The sequence below is a fragment of the Telopea speciosissima genome, chromosome 4 (assembly GCF_018873765.1).
Source record: "Telopea speciosissima isolate NSW1024214 ecotype Mountain lineage chromosome 4, Tspe_v1, whole genome shotgun sequence".
Taxonomy (NCBI): Eukaryota; Viridiplantae; Streptophyta; class Magnoliopsida; order Proteales; family Proteaceae; genus Telopea; species Telopea speciosissima.
The window spans coordinates 9,949,970-9,968,486 of NC_057919.1; the positions used below are offsets into that span (position 1 = coordinate 9,949,970).

At 37.6% G+C, this 18,517-nt stretch overlaps 2 protein-coding genes and 1 pseudogene across 2 annotated transcripts; 1 reads left to right on the forward strand and 2 right to left on the reverse strand.

Moving 5' to 3' along the window:
• The first annotated feature begins 842 nt into the window (after window positions 1–842).
• Window positions 843–2,813, forward strand: LOC122657566 (NEP1-interacting protein 1-like). Its single transcript, XM_043852305.1, has 5 exons — window positions 843–1,060; window positions 1,725–1,903; window positions 2,065–2,148; window positions 2,225–2,392; window positions 2,509–2,813. Exons 1-5 carry the CDS (start codon window positions 892–894, stop codon window positions 2,629–2,631), a joined length of 723 nt encoding a protein of 240 aa, XP_043708240.1. The 5' UTR covers window positions 843–891; the 3' UTR covers window positions 2,632–2,813.
• A 986-nt stretch (window positions 2,814–3,799) lies between these two features.
• On the reverse strand, window positions 3,800–4,177 carry LOC122658334 (nicotinamidase 2-like). Its single transcript, XM_043853252.1, has one exon. It carries the CDS (start codon window positions 4,175–4,177, stop codon window positions 3,800–3,802), a length of 378 nt encoding a protein of 125 aa, XP_043709187.1.
• Window positions 4,178–9,430: 5,253 nt separating this feature from the next.
• LOC122658335 lies at window positions 9,431–10,218 on the reverse strand (annotated as a pseudogene).
• Window positions 10,219–18,517: the final 8,299 nt, after the last annotated feature.

Consider the following 18,517-nt stretch of genomic DNA (forward strand, 5'->3'; position numbering starts at 1 on the left):
CTCATTGGTTTGAGTAAATTGAGCCTATTTCTTCAAAAAACTATTCTACACATAGGCATACCAAACTATATATCATTCTATAATCTATTATTGTCTAGTGGTTACCAAATGCTTTTTATGTTCAGATCGAAAATGATACAAATAGAATTTTAATAAAAGGGAAAAATTGTGTTGCACGGCAGACGACAATACGTCTAGTATGGGGGTTTTTTTATAGTCATTTCAACCAACCGATTGTTCATATCCGACTACCTTGTACGCACGATTGTGCACAAAACCTTTTGCCTTAACAAAAATATAAATGACATCAAAGAGAGCACTTCCTTTGGGTTTCTCTCTACTAGTGTTTGAAAAAACGGAATTGGGGTCTAAACCAGTCAGAGTCAATTTTGATCCGGATTGAATTGGAATTGGTTTAAATTGATCCGGTCCAGCTGATTCTAAGCTACTTTGAGATGAAAATGGGATCGGCTTTGGAATAGAGAATCAAATTAAGAATCGGTTGATTCAAGTTGGAGTATGAGAAATGACTAGGAATCCGACCAATTCGATTCCGATTCAAGCATTAAGGATCACCACGATCGGTGTCAGTCCGTTCTGTTATGAATCGGCCTATTCACCGATCCGATTCCGATTCCGATTCCGATTCCTGACTCTTGAAACCATGGTCTCTACAAAATTTTTAGCTCCAAGTCTCCAATCGGTGCTATGTCGTACAAATAGGTATAGATGGGCCGTCCATAAAACCTGCTCCCAAGCTTTAAGGCCAAAAGCAGGTTGGGTTATGTGGTTTTTTATTTTAAATATCTCTCTCTTCTGTCGTCATATTTATTGCTTTCAATACTTTCGAACAAACAAAAACCCGTATATTTGATTACAGGAGAAACGAAAATGGAGTTTTACGCTTACCCTTCTCCTTCCCCTGTCCCTTCTCCTGCTGATTCTTCTTTTTCATCATTTGGGATCTGGGTTGAAAGAGTGAGAGGGGTTTGCCGTTCTGCGGCTTCTGCGATTCTTCGCAACCTCCTGTCTGCAATTTTCACCTTCTTTTTCGCATTGGGTGAGTTCTGTTCTTTGATCATTCATGTTAGGTCATTGTTTTCTCTTTCTTAGTTGCTTGTCCATATTGTCTTGAAACGATGCATTATGCGTCTCGTTAGAAACAGAGGTTTGTAGCCATTGCCATTTTTCGTTTAATTATTGTATCATTTTGTAGCCGAAAAATGTTGTACGAATTTCAATGAATTAGGTTCAAATTATGGATCTTCTCTCTTGTTCTCCTTCCTCTTCAAGTTAGATGATTTTTCCCCTCTTTTATTAAAAATATTTCGTAGTTTTGAATGAACCCAAATAAAGCGATCACTGCCGCACTACATTTTCCAAAACCCCTCTGATATTCTCCAATGTTTTCTCTAACAATTTGACAACAGAAGTGATCCTCTTGAAGAGCTAACCATCTGGATGTTCTTATGTTTTTTAATTTAACTCGTGATCCCGGAAAAATGGTGAAAATCAGCTTCCCAAATTAAGAGAGGGATTTGGGTTTTTTTTTTCCCCTTTCAATCTCCTGTGTAACCTTTTACTACTTGGAAGCAGATTAGTCTGGTGGTCCTGTTTATTTTTGTATACTTCTTCTGATATAAAGGGTATAGCTTGGGCTGAATGTAACAGTGATCTTAAGATTGTTACTTATGGAGTTACTTTCTGCCTCTGTTTGTTTTCAGTGGGTTCCCTTTTAGGAGCAATGACTGGAGCTTTGATAGGCCAAGAAACTGAGAGTGGATTCTTCCGTGGAGCTGCAGTTGGTGCCATCTCTGGAGCTGTTTTCTCGATTGAAGTCTTTGAATCTTCTCTTCATCTTTGGCATTCTGACGATTCAGGACTTGGGTGTCTCCTCTACTTGGTAAGTAGATTTGCTTCACACTCGTTGAAGAATTGATGGTTCGACTGAAAGATACTAGATCTCCAAAATCAAAGGCAGAATCTTGAATTTATCCTTGAAACTCACTTTTGCTGCAATTTCACCATTACCTCTGTATTAATATCTTTCATTGGATTACTCAGATTGATGTTATTGCTAGCCTTCTGAGTGGAAGGCTTGTTCGGGAGCGGATTGGTCCAGCAATGTTAAGTGCAGTTCAGAGTCAGGTAATTATAGAAACCTTGAGATATGGCATAAGATGTGCTATGGTGGTTTGCTCACAATTTGGATAATTTTAATCAGATGGGTGCTGGTGAAACTAGCTTTGAAGAGGTCACAAGCATCTTCGAGACAGGTGGAACCAAAGGGTTGTCAGGAGATTCAGTTGAGAAAATCCCAAAGATCAAAATCACAAACATGAACAATGTGGATGCATCTGGGGAGAGGGTCTCCTGTTCAGTATGCCTTCAGGTTTATCCTTTATTCTTTGTTAACTATCATGTTCTCTTCTGGAGTACACCAATTGGATAATTTACAAAGACCTGATTAATATTCGTGCTTGAAATTTTGTTATTTCCTACCTTTAGGATTTTCAGCTTGGAGAGATGGTTCGAAGTTTGCCTTACTGTCACCACATGTTTCATCTACCCTGCATCGATGAGTGGCTCATCAGACATGGTTCCTGCCCATTATGCAGAAGGGATATGTAATACCCCTACCACGAATTACAAGATGAGAATTTTTTGATATATTCTTTTTAATTCTTGTTTTGTATTCTTATTATCTTTAGGTTTTTTGCTCATTCAATTTTCCCACTTGACCACTTGAATGTAACAGTACCACCTTGTTTATAAGAAACTTTCAGAATAGCAATACATGAATGATCAATGTTGTTACCAAATATCTGTGTTCTTCCCTGTTTCTTCTACATTGATAATTGATGTGAATGCTATTCTCTTTTCCTGCTGGGCCTTTTTGATAAACAAATAATGGTTAATTGGGTAAGTTACCTCATGTTCAGAAGAAAAGGCTTGATAATCTTAGATGGTATATCTACTTCTACCCTTTAATTCTTGGGAAATTTTCGGCGACACCCCTCTGATGGACCGTGGAATTAATGCCATCCCACTAAGGGTCAATATATCAATTTTGGCCCAAAAACTAACGGAAAAAGTCTTTTAACGGTTAATTAGTGATGTCAGCATGTTAGTTTTTTTAAAAAGACAATTTTATACATTTATTTTTTATTCTGACGCAATACATTGCCTCACCGCCGCCGGTACCCCCTCCAGCGCTCCTTCTCTTGCTCCCCTGCAACCCCACCACCACCCTCTCCAGTCTCTCCCATCCCACCGTGCTCTAAAGGATGTTAACTCAGAAAAACCCTAACCCTCTCAGAGCTATTGGTGGTAGATCGCGGTTACAATGGTGGTGGATCGCGGAAGAAAGCAGAGCCACTGGAATTTCAGATGTGGGATTGATCTGCAACCACCAGTGAAATTGACACTTGATAGTCTAGTTTAATTCTTCGTCCTGCATCTTCCACCACATTCATAACCAAGTAAAAATCCAAGAAAAAATACGACCACAAAATTAACACACAAAAAATAGAAAGAAAAAGAAGAAGATCTGCAGCAAAGATAGTAATGAAATAAACTAACAGAAAAAAGGGAAGACAGAGAGATAGAGAGGGTGTAAAACATAGAAATTTGTAACTAAGAAGTATAAACACCTCTTTCACCTTAAATACAACACAGATTATAGTTCACAGATTTGCTCAAATCTCTCTTTCTCTCTCTCTCTGTGCAACTCTCTTGGCCGAAGCCCTCAAAACCCCCCAAAGAGCCACGCCAAGACCTTATTTACCTCAATCACTCATCACTTTTTAGAGAAACCCTCCTTAAGCCTCTTACAATCAACCAAATAAGCAAACCCATAAGCCATATTCTTAAGCGTAGCCACATGCAACTCCCTTGCCCAAGTTGCCATCGCATCCATCAAAAAGAAAACCCTAAACCCTCTCACAAACGCCTCCCTCACCGTCGTTTCACAGCACAAATTCGTCATAACTCCTGTAATTATAACCTCTTTTATCTCTCTATCCACCAAATACTCCTCCAATCCAGTTCCTATGAAGGCACTGTAAGTGTTCTTTTCAAGAACTTTATCGTCACTTTTATGATTGACCTCCGGCATCAGCTCTATCTTGGGTGCTCCGTCCATGATCAAATCGTTGTTCCACCATTCTCCAAGCATTCCGTCATCGGAGGGGGACTTGTGGTTGTGGCATGTGAATATTATTGGGCTCAAAAGGTTTCGATAGAGATCAATTGCAGGCTCTGTTCTAACAAGCCAGGGGAAGAAGTGGGGGATGGTGGCGGTTGCCAAAGCCTGTTCTCCGCTCAGTTGCAGGCTTGCAGCAGGTGGGCACAAGGGTGGGTAGGTAGAGAGAGAGAGAGACCAGGAGTGGCGGCGAATGGAGGGAGATACACTTGCAGATTGATTGAATGGTTGGGATGCCTTCCATTTCATCCAACGGCCTAAAAGATGTTAGTAGGTAAAGGGTAGTTTAGTCATTTGCATTTAATTCAGTTAACCCCTTTGGGCCAAAATTGATATATTGACCCTTAATGAGGTGGCATTAATTTCACGGTCCATTGAAGGGGGTGTCGCCGAAAATTTCCTTTAATTCTTTCATCATCTTGCTCAGTCTAGAAGATTTATGGAAGTGGTGGATTCATAGGATTGTTTAGAATTTACATCGACTTTGTCACCAATGTTTTGGTTGAGGTTTCTTCTGAGCAGAGGCTTAAGGTGGCCTAACAGACCAAATCTATTGAGACTTTTAACAAACACGGTTGCACCTAATGGAGACTTGAACTGGTCTTAGTTATTTCTCAATATGGTTATCTCCTAATCCAGTGCTCAGATATATAGTTTCATGAAGACTTCATTGATGGGTAAAATGTTCCGAAGTTCCTAATTCCCTCTTCAAGTATAAATGGCTGATTCTTCCATACCAATCGGCTACCCGAAAGAAAAATATCTACTCTGAAAAGAATTCCAAAACCCGAAACCTGAATTGAGTCGGCACATCTGTGTTCCAACTCTCTTGAGTCAACTCGCAAACAAGCAATAAACAAGAATTCCAAAGCCCCTCCCAAAATCCTAGGGGCCAAAAGTTTCTGTGGATTAGAATTTGATCTGACCATTGGATATCTAAGAAATTATTTAGATTGTTCATGTGAAGCGTATTTAGCCATTGTGATGTCATTATTCCCTTTATCTCCTATTTTACCTTCACCTCCTATTATACAAAGTCTGAATTGCCCTTCTCATTATTCGAGGATTCTCATATGTTCTAAATTTAAGAATAAAGAGAGGATTCCTAACAATGTAAATGTGATCAATGGGTATCTTGAAAAAAGTATCATGAGTCCACATATCCAAAGCAAAAGAAAACAACAAACAAAAAAACAAAAACTCATCGTGGCAAATGTTTTCCCTTGTAAATATCTGCCCCTAAATATACTTGAATCTTGATGTTGGCCATCTCCAACATTACTTGATATATTTTACGAAGATAGGCAAGCAAGCAAGCAGGTCCTTCAAACTACCATGGCGTCTCAATAATAAATATTGTAGGCCATTATAATAAATGTCCATACAGCCGACAGGCAAAGCGGTGGTACGTGAGACGAACATGTTTAAGGTATACAACAGTGTGAAAAAAAATATCCTCTTCAGTGCGCGAGTGAGTGCAGCGCATCAGACGGTGTCCAGCACATGCCCCAAAGGCATCGTCGTAGAGTGCACCTCAGTACTATTCGGTCGCACAACGCACCTTGCCCTTGCACCCTGACACAAGGGTATGGGAAATGACTAAGGATGTGGACTCATACAACAGAAACACTCTTTTTTTTTTTTTAAATCTATGGCAGCATACCTCGCCCTTGCGTGTTGACATAGGGGCGTGAAATGACCGCCAAATAACTAGGGGTTTGACGGTCATTTCAAACCCTAAATGATTTAAAAAAGATGAGGGCAATTTGGTCATTTTATTTTTTAATTTTGGTGGGTTTTATCATAAGGGTATTTTGGTCATTAGATTTCTTTAAACTAATATCTAATGTCCCAGACTAACAGACTGGACTAAAGTGTTACAGAGTTTGGAAAGTAGGGGTCATTTGAAATTTGTCAAGTTTTAGGGGTGCATTTGTATAAATGGACAATTTGAGGGGGCATTTGAAAAACACCCTTTTTTTTTTTTTTTTTTTCTTTTTTACCATTTTTACTCTTGATCCGGAAGGATCCACAATGTAGGATCAATCAAGAATCGGTGTGGTCCCTTATTAATATCGATATGAATCGACCAATCTGATCTATCCGAAACCGATCCCTCAAACCATTCCCCACACACACTAGTGCAGTTGGCGGTAACAAAAGAAAGGAAAACGGTGGTTGTCTCCATGTTTAATGTAGATTCCAGGTTTAAGAAAGGTCACTCTCCAGTCTCAATGGATCCATTTTCCTTAAATATACGTTTGAAAAACTATGGTGTCTCTCTATTTATTCCCATGCCTGCAAATACAATGGACAATTTGTTGTCTTTTCCATCTTGGTCAATGTAATTAAACTTGGATATGGGATCCTCGGGTCCAACCAATTCGGATTCAGATTGGATTGAAGTTGGGCTGGATCGGATCGCGATCCTTTCTAATGAGGAGATCATTCAATGAGTACCCAATGAGGTATCCAACGGCTAGGCTGGTTAACACACATCCCGGTGCGTGTCGGTAGATGCACATTGGGCACACTCCTCATTGGAGAGGATCTGAATCCTTAGGAATCAGGCATAAACTACTATAAGCTTAGATTTCATACATGAATCGATCAATTCAAATCAAAGCGACCTCGGCCTATTCGATTCCAATTTTTGAACCCTTGGTCTTGCTACATACATGAGCTCAGATTGTGACTTTTAATGCTAATATATAGGGCAACCGACTAATAATAACTTGGACTGAGTTTTCCTTCATCCACCGTGAAGAGAGAATCTCTTAATCCATGGAAATGTATTTCAAAGACAAGTTAAAGATGAGATCAAATGGTGGGTCATATTCCAGTTCCCTCAAAACACCAAAACCCAATGAAGAAAAACTCTAAGGAGAAAAGCCAATTATTGTTGCAGATAAAAAGAAATAATGTCCAACCTTACCAATTAAGCCTACACAAATTAGCAGCCATTAAAGTGATTTAAAGTTCGGAATCGACATATGTATGGGACACTTCTATAGGTGTATTTAAAATATGCAACCTTCTTTTGATTGGCCTTGTTAATTACCAAAAGTTCTTTAAGTCAAAGGTTAAAAAGGTTTTCAAAATTATGTATTTAGAATATGCAACCTTCTTTTGATTGGCCTTGTTTAATTACCAAAAGTTCTTTAAGTCAAAGGTTAAAAAGGTTTTCAAAATTATTTAAAAATGATTTATCATTAAATCATTATTTTGTATGTTTATCGAGTACAAGGCCATTTTTTATGAACTCACTAAGGCTATGTTTGGATGTCAAGAAAAGAAAAATTATAATAAAAAATTAAGACGACTCAATGATTGATTTATGTGTCTATCTCTCTGTGTGTGGAGATAGACATATAAAACAATCATTTTGTCATCATATTTTTTTGCCGTATTATGTTCTTTCTTTTCTTATTATTATTTCTCCTCAAATTCAAAAAAAATTGAATTTTTTTTCTTGGTGAAGGAAAAAAATATGCTAAACTAAGCGGTCCAAAAAAAAAATCAAATTATTTCACACCTTAAGGTGTGTCAATGACAAAATCCACACGCATCAATACAACCATCACACTTCTAAGGGAAATTGGTTTTTGTGGGGTGTGTGGTCTCTACGCTCAAAACACATGGGGCGAAATAACCATCCGCCCCCCATGAAATGCGAAATGACACTGTTGTTGATGCTTCCACACATGCTTTTATTGGCCCCAACGCACGCATGGGCCATGCTCCCCCCCAGGAAACACTTTCCCCACTTCTAAGTATTAAAGAAGGGAAAAGGATGGGCACAATGCTGGGCTGCCTAGCCATGTTTCTAGCTCTCTTCCCACCTCTTGTAAATTGACGTCCACCATGTCCAGCCCATCATGCCCTCCCCATTGGTGCATGCCACTAGCTTGTGGAATGCGGGTGATGCCGACCATCTCACATTAAAGAAATCTGACAAGATGTTAGGCACATTATCAATGTTTTCCTAATCCATTAACAAACATCCAAAAACATACTGAAGGATTGAGTTTTCCTCCACCTACGATGAATGGGATTCCATTCACCGCGGGTGTAGGAGGAGTTTATGAACCCTAAGATGGATGATGAACCGTCCGATGGACAAAAACTTTCTCCTACTATAACTCCTAGCCTTACAAGCTAACAATGCTGATCCGATTCCTGGTACTCACTTCATGTTCTTACCCAATAATGGAATGATAAAAAAATTGTCGAGAATATCATTGCACAAGATATCACCACCGATCAAAAGGTTGAACCAGATCAAATTATAGTGGATTTGTTGATCGAAAACCGCATTCAGAACGATTAAAAAAAGTTACCAACAATGTTCTTCCACCAAATATCACTACCAATAAAAGATATATAAAAAATTGAACCATGTCAGAACCTAAAAAATAAAATGAGGATCAAGCTTTCCTTCACCCATGATGAGGACCAGAATAAAAAATGCCAATGGTGAATAGCTGTGTTTGATCTTAAAAGTTAAAGCTTCAGGTTTCAAATGCCTTCAGATTGCATACGAGCACTGCAATAAAAATATAAACACAAGAATACTAAATTAGAAATTACATGAATTTTCAAATATTAGTTTTTTTTAAGACAAGGCTGAGACATTTCATTAAATATAAACACATAATAATTTTTTCGATTAAAGTTGCAGATATTTTATCCAAATATATTCTCTTTCCTCATTTTGTATGAATAGTTTTTGCATAGTTTAATATAATCCTCATTTATTTCACCAATGTTTTGGAAATAAAAACACTCAAAATTGTCTAAATGAAATTCTGCCAGAAATTTATTGAGGCTAAGTATTGCAATCTCCATCTCTACCAAAATCTAAAGCAATAATCCTTGTTGCTCACAAGTAGTTACATGACAGATTAGGCGCGAGCTGAAAGCAAGCAACAGAGAGAGAGGTTTCAGCTCGCAACAGAGAGAGAGGAGAGAGGGGGGACGGGAACAGGATAGATAGAATGATCAGTTTTGGACTAAAATACTAGTCGCTTTCATGTTGCCTACTCTCCATGGCCCAAGACTACCTTGGCACAACTACCAAATTTTCACTATAATCCACCAACCCAGGTAAGCAGAACCCTTGTCCATATATAAGAAGATGCAAGGAGCTATGAACCAATATCATATGAGCCAAAGTTCCATTCCAGGATCCAAATAGAGAATATCACCTAGTTCAAGTTATTGTCAAACTTCTAGGAATTTTTTCCATCAGCAGATACATTAACAAGCTTTGCACGACCAAACTGGTCTACCTCCACTCGCAAACCAAGCGCTGCAAATTCAATTCAGGTAAATCAATAGAACCCTGAACCTTTAGTTCTGCCACTTCCCTTTGATTTTCTACATTTCCTGTCAATAAGTTTCTCAATGTCCAAATACTCCATTCCCGTAAGAAAGGGTTATCTTCATCAGTAACACACTGTTGCAATAGCAGAAGAATGCAAATTATCCTGCCTAATTTCATCTTGTACATGTTTCCTATGGTACAAACAATTCCCAATGACGCCAACAATGTCCCTCCGGAATCCTTTATAAGGGCAGACCTTGAACGAGTTAGAATACATGTATCCTTTACAATTTTTGGAGCTCTCGTCTTCCTTGATAGATTTCCTGATTATCGCAGGTGGCTCAAGGTTACTAAGCAAATCTAACATGAGTTTGACAAGTCCAGCTGACAGTAATGACTCGCTAACACTAATTGGGTTATCCTTACCGGAGCTCCCATCTCGTCCCGTGCACAAATATCCCTCAGAATGGTGAGCGAGTACCCAAGTACATCGATTTCAGCAGAGCCCATTGGAAGACCAAACTTTCCTCCTGAGACATATTCAACAACCCCAACTGTTATTTTCAGTATTCTAAGAACACTGTGTGCAAAATCATTGGATACAGAAAATTCAATCATTTTCTTGGTAAAACACTCCGCAAGGGTACTCAACAGAAAGGCTTGTTCCATTGTAAAATGGTCTCTCCATTCTTAAATTGCTGTCATTCTCAACTAACCTTAATTCAGAGAATAATAAAAGGAAATGGGATTTTTCGAAGCAAATTCTAGAAAAGAGCAACTTGAACCAATTTTCTTGAAATACAACTGGTAAAACCAACAGAGATGAAGAATTTAGAATAAAATGTTTAGGGCTTATTTTATAGTTTGTGAAATAAATAAAAAAAACAAAGAAATCCCAAATTAAGCCTGTTGAAGCTGTATTGACAATCTCGGCGAGGATAGGTAAACCTTGAATCCCAAAAAGCTCCTTAATTCTTTCATGGCTTCCTTTAGAGCAATTATATATGATCATACACAAAGCATCAAAAACCTCAACCTTGGGAATTCTAGCAATCTCCACGAATCCAACTGGGAAGTGTCAATCCCAAACCGCAGAATCAGAACCCAAATCCACATGTGTGGAGGCGATCGAGACAACTTCAACTCCCTCTCTCCCTAAAGAAACAATTTCTCCTGCACAGAGGTTTTGTAGGAGTATGAGAGTAGCGAAGAGAATGTCACGATTGGTCGAAGAGGAGGACGAGAGAAATCGGGAGAGTTGAAGAACAGCAGGGATCGAGAACGTTCTTTAAAGCTCAGAGCGGCCACGATCAGTTTGAGCGGCTTCTGTGAGAAGTTCTAGGGCTTCCTCTAGTCTATACGAGTCCGTCGGAGGATGTTTTCGGGTACTGTGATCTCCGATGGTGACGGCATAATCTCCATTACTAATTGGAAAATAATAACCTATGAGAGAGATTCAGATGCTATTACAAAGGGAAAATTTCAGTATTAGGCAAATTCAGATTTCATCATACACAATTACCCCTGCGTTTCTCTCAATTAAAATCTGTTTTTTTTGAGACTTTACCAAAAAAAATCTGTTATATCCCCACCTACACCCCCTCTCTCCCCACCTACTTCTGCCCATTCTTTTGATGTACCTCCAATGAGGGGTTGCCCTGCATGATAGACATAAATCAAGAACATTAACTTGTTTGTGTTTTAGAAAATCAAAGCGGTTTCAGATGAGGTTCATGAATTACCAGAAGTCGATGCAGCACTATCATCAAACAAGATACTAAAGAATGAGGTAGAGGATAAGAAGAAGAGGGTAGTGGGTTGGGAGGAATTGGGTTGCAGGAAAGAAGAAAGTTGCTGAACTTTGAACGCTCTTCCTCATCCATCTGCTAAACTTATACCAACAGAAGGCATACCTTTTTAGAGATGACCAATTGGGATTGCTAGAGAAGCAAGAGCCTAAAAAGGGAAACGTTCATTGGCATAGGAGGAACCTCATAAATTTATTTATAGTGTCATGGCATGGTTTTGAATAGATAGAGATTGTTGGTAAACTTTATTTTTCTCTTTAAATCAAAGGAATTTGATTGAAATGCTAAGTAAAATTCATAACCAAAAAAATAAATGTCAATTGAAATTTAATAACCAAATTTGATATGTTGTGGAGTTAGTTACACTATTATGTAAAAGATTACAAAATTGTTGATTATAGTATTTATTTAATTTCACTTCCCTCTTAATTTTTTTTTCTCTTACAACTAAATGGAGTCTGAAAGAACTTTAAGGTAAAATCATTTTTTTCACAAATATTTTTGAATGATTTTTACTAGAAAAGAATGTAACATCATTAGATAACTAGATAGGATAAGATTGGGATTTTGAACAATCAAAATGTATTAATATTTTTTTCTCTAAAATTAGGGTGTTCATTTTTTTTTTTTTAAATAATTCTAGTTGCAAATCAGTTTTTAAATTTTTTGGATATGTAGAGAACTAATCAAGTCAAACATGGCACATGAAAGAAATGGTCAATGATTGCAGCCAACTCTAGAAATAGTGTTTTTATCATTCCAAAATAATTAAATCAAAATTAAAATACAAAATCATTCATATCTCCAATTAACAAAATAATTCATATTTTATAACATTTGCAATATAATCTACACACAACAAATTTAATAATATTATAATAAAATTATGATTTTTATGATTAAAGGAAACACAGTCTTAAAGGTCTATGATAAATATACACTTACCAGATAAATTCTATGATTTTCTTCAATGTCTTAATCTTATCATTTGAAGTTTCATCATCTTAATTCTTTGTAATATTCTAACAACATATGCATCGGGGCATCGGGGTTGAGTTAGAAAAAGGGGGAAAATGGTACATAAGTAAGTACTTTGGACTCTGAATTGTTATAACCATATATCATGCCAATAATGCATGTGGCTTTGTATATCAATTGCTCATAACATATGCATCGGGGTTGAGTTAGAAAAAGGGGGAAAATGGTACATAAGTAAGTACTTTGGACTCTGAATTGTTATAACCATATATCATGCCAATAATGCATGTGGCTTTGTATATCAATTGCTCATAACATATGCATCGTGGTTAAGTTAGGAAAAGGGGGGCGGAAACTATACATAAGTAAGTAGTTTGGACTCTGAATTGTTATAACCATATATCATGCAAATAATGCATGTGGCTTTAGATATCAATTGCTCATGACAAATGCATGCCTTTAAATAACAAATTAACATACATTTTACATGCATCTTGTCAAGGTAATGGTTTATATTTTCTACCACTAAAAACTGATATTAAGGCACTCATTAGCAATGCCTATTATATTTTTTTGATGATTTAATTACTTACCATTTAGAATGAAGGTTTTGTAGATGACTATCAAAGAATGCTTTGGTGGTCCATCTACCCATTCTTAATACTTATTACATTAGGGGAGAATGTGCTTTTTATGGCAAAAGGTTGTTTATATGGTTGGTTAAGAAGTATTTCCCTAGATCATGGAAGGTTGATGTAGCAACACTAATAGTTGGACAGATAGGGTACCGTTTGGGTTAATCACTTGTCAAACCCCATAGCCAAATTCAATCATTTTTTTCTTCATACATGCAATTGTTGTCAACTATTTTTAGAAGTTTGATTTTAATGAATCAAAAAAACTTTATTTCACCACTCGACCAACTCTATTAAGGTTAGATCTTGGTATCTATGGTAGGGGCCCTTTATAGACAACTCATTTTGTCACCCCGGAGCAGTCATGGTTAATGGATATGTCGTGAAGTTTCATGGGGCTCATTATTTGTAGTTGGGAAGGTCTCCTAGGTCCCAACATTGTTCCAAATCTTTATAATGCTTTAAGTTTTTAAGATTTAGTAAAAATGTATTTTGAAAATCATGGATCAGAAATGAAATCTCCGCCGAATGATTTACCTTCATGTTAACATACTTAATTGCACATCTTAAAAGATCGAACAAAAATTACCCAAAATGAAAAAGAAAAAAAATACTCAGAGGTGAAATGATAGCCCAAACCCCCATGAGATGCGGAAACCCGTCCCTTTTGTCTTTTGATGTTTCTCCGCATGCTACACGTTCCCCATTAGTAGATATAGGTAAAGATACAACCCTCACGGGCACTGATCAAATGATCGATAAAATCATGCGAAAGCATTCAAAACAAATTTCACCAAATTCAAATCTCAACAAAAAAAAAAAAATTTAAATCAAATTCCTAAATCCCAAAATATACTTACTGGTGACAATATAAGGTATGTCCTTAATTTAAACTTCAAATCATTTTATCAGAGTTTACATAGAGTAGCTCCCTAGTCCCTACTACATCCATCTACTAAAATAAAAACAAATGAAAAGAAAACTTTAAGTCGCCCTCCTCAAACTCCACTGCAACTAGTACTTCCACTCTACTCTATTAAAGATTCAGCAGGACTATCGTGACTCTGATATTGATGAAGCATGGAGTCCAGATCCTCTCCAATGACATTTAACCACCAAAGACCATACCCCATGAATGGAGGGAGATCAATTCTGATGGTTAAATGTCATTGGAGAGAATCTGAATTCAGAAGAGCATGGCCCTACAAAGAGGGGCAGATGCGATTCTCAAAGAGCCAGGTGTCGGTACAATACAGGTGACAGCTGTTATTAAACCCGAAGAGCAACCGCCCAGGCTGACCGCTCTCAGTTTCGTCGAGGCAAACAACACACTCAGTCCCATTTTGTAAAGCCCAAGCAACCAAAGGTAAACAGTAGAAGATTAAAAAACACATCAAGTTGGCCCACCTCATTGACAGATACTAATTTTGCCCTTGCAAATGGTTAATTTATTTTACTTTTCTGAAAACCCAATCAAACGTTCAAACCGATCACCATATCTCGAAAAAATAAATTCGAATTTAATATGGGAATTGATTTATGCCACATGTTGGTACATCTCACAAAATGGATAACTTGTCCACAAAATATGGGGACTAACAAAGCTATTGAATGTATCAAAGAAAAGAAACATATATGGGGCCACTCCCCATTTTTCCCACTACAACAATTGCCCTAAACGGGAAATGAACCCTAATACTGCCCCAACACATTTTGAGTTCAACATAGTCAATGAGTCAAGAACCCAATCATTTGACACCAATACAATTTCAAAGTCTCCATCATCTCTGTCTCTTCGTTTCAAAGTCAAGTCCCCGATCATTTGACACTAGTACACCATATATGAATCCACTGACCTTGATACCTTAATCCATATATTAACAATCTATATGTATTGTACCCAACAATTTTAATAGGGAAAATTTCACGGACACCCTCTAAAAGTATCCAATATCTCATAAACTTATCATATTTGGTCAAAAAATCGCAAACACCCCCTATTTTTATGAATTTGTATCAATTTAGTCCACTCCATTAGTCTCTGTAGTTAAGTGTCTGTTAACTCTTTTTAAATGGTGAAATTACCTGTACCACAGTGAAATCCCTATAATACCCTTGATGATGAATTAATGACTCTTTTTTTTATTCCTTTTTTCTCCTCCTTCTTCTTCTCCTTCTCCTTCTGCTGTTTCTTCTGCCCCGCCACCACCACCACCACCACCACCACCGCCACCCCCTCCAGCCCTCCTTCTCCTTCTTCTCCTTCTGCTGTTCAAAGCTTGAACAGATCGATTTTTCCAAAATAAGTGGTTACAGTATCCTGAAAACCGCTTCTTTGCCTTTCCTTATAATTTTAAAAGCTGCTGTTACCCAAAAAAGAGACATCACAAAGAACAATCTCAGAACCATCGAACTGACGAAGAACTCATCGTATGTAGAAAAGCTCTGGTCGCCGTCATTACAGGTACAAACCCTAAATCTTTCCCCGAAAAGTATCCATTTTTCTGTTCGGATTTCTAATTTTTCATCTTCACTAGGTTATATGTTCCTCTAATGTTTTTTGATTTAACTTTTTATTTCTTCGTTTTTTCTTTTGATGATGTCTTCTAATCAGATCTTAAAGCTGAAATTCTTCTTCCACACCCTATTCATAGAACTACATCCCTTCCAGTTGATGCTTTTGATGTTTAGATCTGTACGACCCTCAAATTCTTTCACCTGTCCAATTACACACACATACAAGCTGTATATTTAGTATGCATTATACTTCTGTGTAGCCCATGTATCTCTTCTTCCCCTGTTGGAGAAAGCCAAGCTGGGAAGGTGATGGGGTCTCTGTAATTCTGATCAAAGATGTAATTTTTAACAGCCAATTAAAGTGTGAATCACTTTAGCCATTTCCAATAAGGTAATGAAGAAAATTTTCTGTTGAAATTTTAGATATGGGAAGATATAAATTTTTGTCTTTTGGAATCTTAGCCAACATGTGTACTTCCCAAATCATGTGACATGTTCCATGTTCTGAGGTCATACTTCACTGTTCAAATGGCCCACTTACATGACAATTAAGAAAATTTAGAGGGAAAACGAGAGTGAAACCCTAACTATCTGAAGCGGTAGGGATGGGGAGAGGAAAGATTGTGATCCGAAGGATCGACAATTCGACGAGTAGGCAGGTGACTTTCTCAAAGCGAAGGTACGGATTACCGAAGAAGGCTAAGGAGTTAGCGATCCTAGCTCAGGGAAATCCATCCCTCTTTCAGACTTTTTTCTCCTTGCCTTGCCGCTGGTAATAGTCGCCGGAGTAGGTGATGGTTGCCGGAGCCGGAGCCATAGAGGGAAGAAGATGAAATGACAGTTTTGTCCTTTTATTTAAATAATTAAGGGGTAAAATGGATATTTAGGGAAGAAGATGAAATGATAGTTTTATCCTTTTATTTAAATAATTAAGGGGTAAAATGGATATTTCACCTTTGGGTACTAACTGTGCTTAACGTTTGGGGTGTCTGTGACATTTTGACCAAGTATGGTAAGTTTCTGAGATATTGGATACTTTTAGGGGGTGTCTGTGAAATTTTCCCAATTTAATAATATTAAAATAAAATTATGTTTTTTGTGATTAAAAGAAACACAATCTTAAAGGTCTATGATAAATATACACTTACCAGATAAATTCTATGATTTCCTCCAATGTCTTAATCTTATCATTTGAAGTTTCTTTTATTTGTTGGTAGAATTATCATTTGAAGTTTCATCATCATAATTTTTTGTCATATTCTAACATATGCATCGGGTTTGAGTTAGGAAAAAGGGAAAAAAATGGAGCATAAGTAAGTACTTTCGACTCTGAATTGTTATAACCATATATCATGCCAATAATGCATGTCGTTTTATATATCAATGGCTCATAACAAATGCATGCCTTTAAATAATAAATTAACATACACTTTACATGCATGTTATCAAGGTAATAATTTATATTTTCTATTATTAAAAACTGATATTAAGGCACTCATTAAAAGTGCCTATTATAATTTTTGGATGATTTAATTGCTTATCATTTAGAATGAAGGATTTTTAGATGAATATCAAAGAATGCCTTGGTGGTCCATCTAACCATTCTTAATACTTATTACATTAGGGGAGAATGTGTTTTTTTATGGCAAAAGGATGTTTATATGCTTGGTTAAGAAGTATTTCCCTACATCATGGAAGGTTGACATGGTGGCAATTCTAATAGTTGGATAGATACTGTTTAGGTTAATCATTTGTCAAACCCCGTAGCCAAATTCAATCATTTTTTTTCTTCAAACATGCAATGGTTGTCAATCATTTTTAGAAGTTTGATTTTTAATGAATGGAAAAAACTTTATTTTACCACTCGACCAAGTCTATTAAGGTTGGATCTTGGTATCTTTGGTAGGGGCCTTTTATAGACAACTCATTTTGACACCCCGGAGGAGTCCAGAAGATGGTCAATGAATATGTCGTGAAGTTTCATGGGGCTCATTATTTATAGTTGGAAAGGTTTCCAAGGTCCTTGCATTTTGCCAAATCCTTGTAGTAGTTTAAGTTTTTAAAATTTAGTAAAAATGTATTTTGAAAATTATGGAAGAGACATGAAACTTCCGCCTAATGATTTACATTCATGTTAAAATACTTAATTATACATCTTAAAAGATCGAACAAAAATTACCCAAAATGGAGAAGGAAAAAAAAAACTACCCTTTATAAGAGAGAGAGAGAGAGAGAGATAGATAGAGAGATAGACAGATAGAGAAGACCACGATGGTTTAATCTTAATGGAAAAATGACTCAGTATGATAGCGTGGTTTCTACGCCCAGACACAAAATGTGGTGAAATGATGGAAAATTATCCTCTCCAATTCCCTATAGCTCGACAGTGCGATAGTGCTAGTGTGGATGTCTGACACGTGGTAGCTCAGATATCCAACAGTTCGAGCTCATTGACTATGTTGAACTCAAACCGTTGGATGCCTGAGCTACCACGTGTCGAACATCCATACTAGCTCTGCTGCACTGCCGAGCTATAGGGAATTGGAGAGAATAATAATCCTGAAATGATAGCCCAACCCCCATGAGATGCAGAAACCCCGTCCCTGTTGTCTTTTGATGCTTCCTGGCATGCTACACACTTCCATTGGTCCTGCACTGGTGCAGGGGCTACACTGCCGGACAGCAAACTCAATTAAAGATTCAGCAAGGGCCACAGAGAGGGCAGATTCGATTCTCGGAGATCCAAGCGTCGGCACAGTTAAGGTGAAAGGCCATGATTGCACCCGGGGAGCAACCACCCAGGCTAACCGCTCTCGATCTTGTGAGGCAAACGGCACACTCAATCCCCTTCAAATTATCGCCTTCGGCAGTGGTCTCAGGTAGCTTCTGCAACTCCTCGGCCGACAACCCTTTCTTTGGCAGCTGCTTCTCAGGCGACTGGGCGATGGGTACATTCCCTGAGGCGCACCATACGAGGCACAGGTAGACGAAGAAGATCACGCCCGTGCCGAAGCATGGCAGCAGCAGAGCTGAAATGTCCAAATTATCA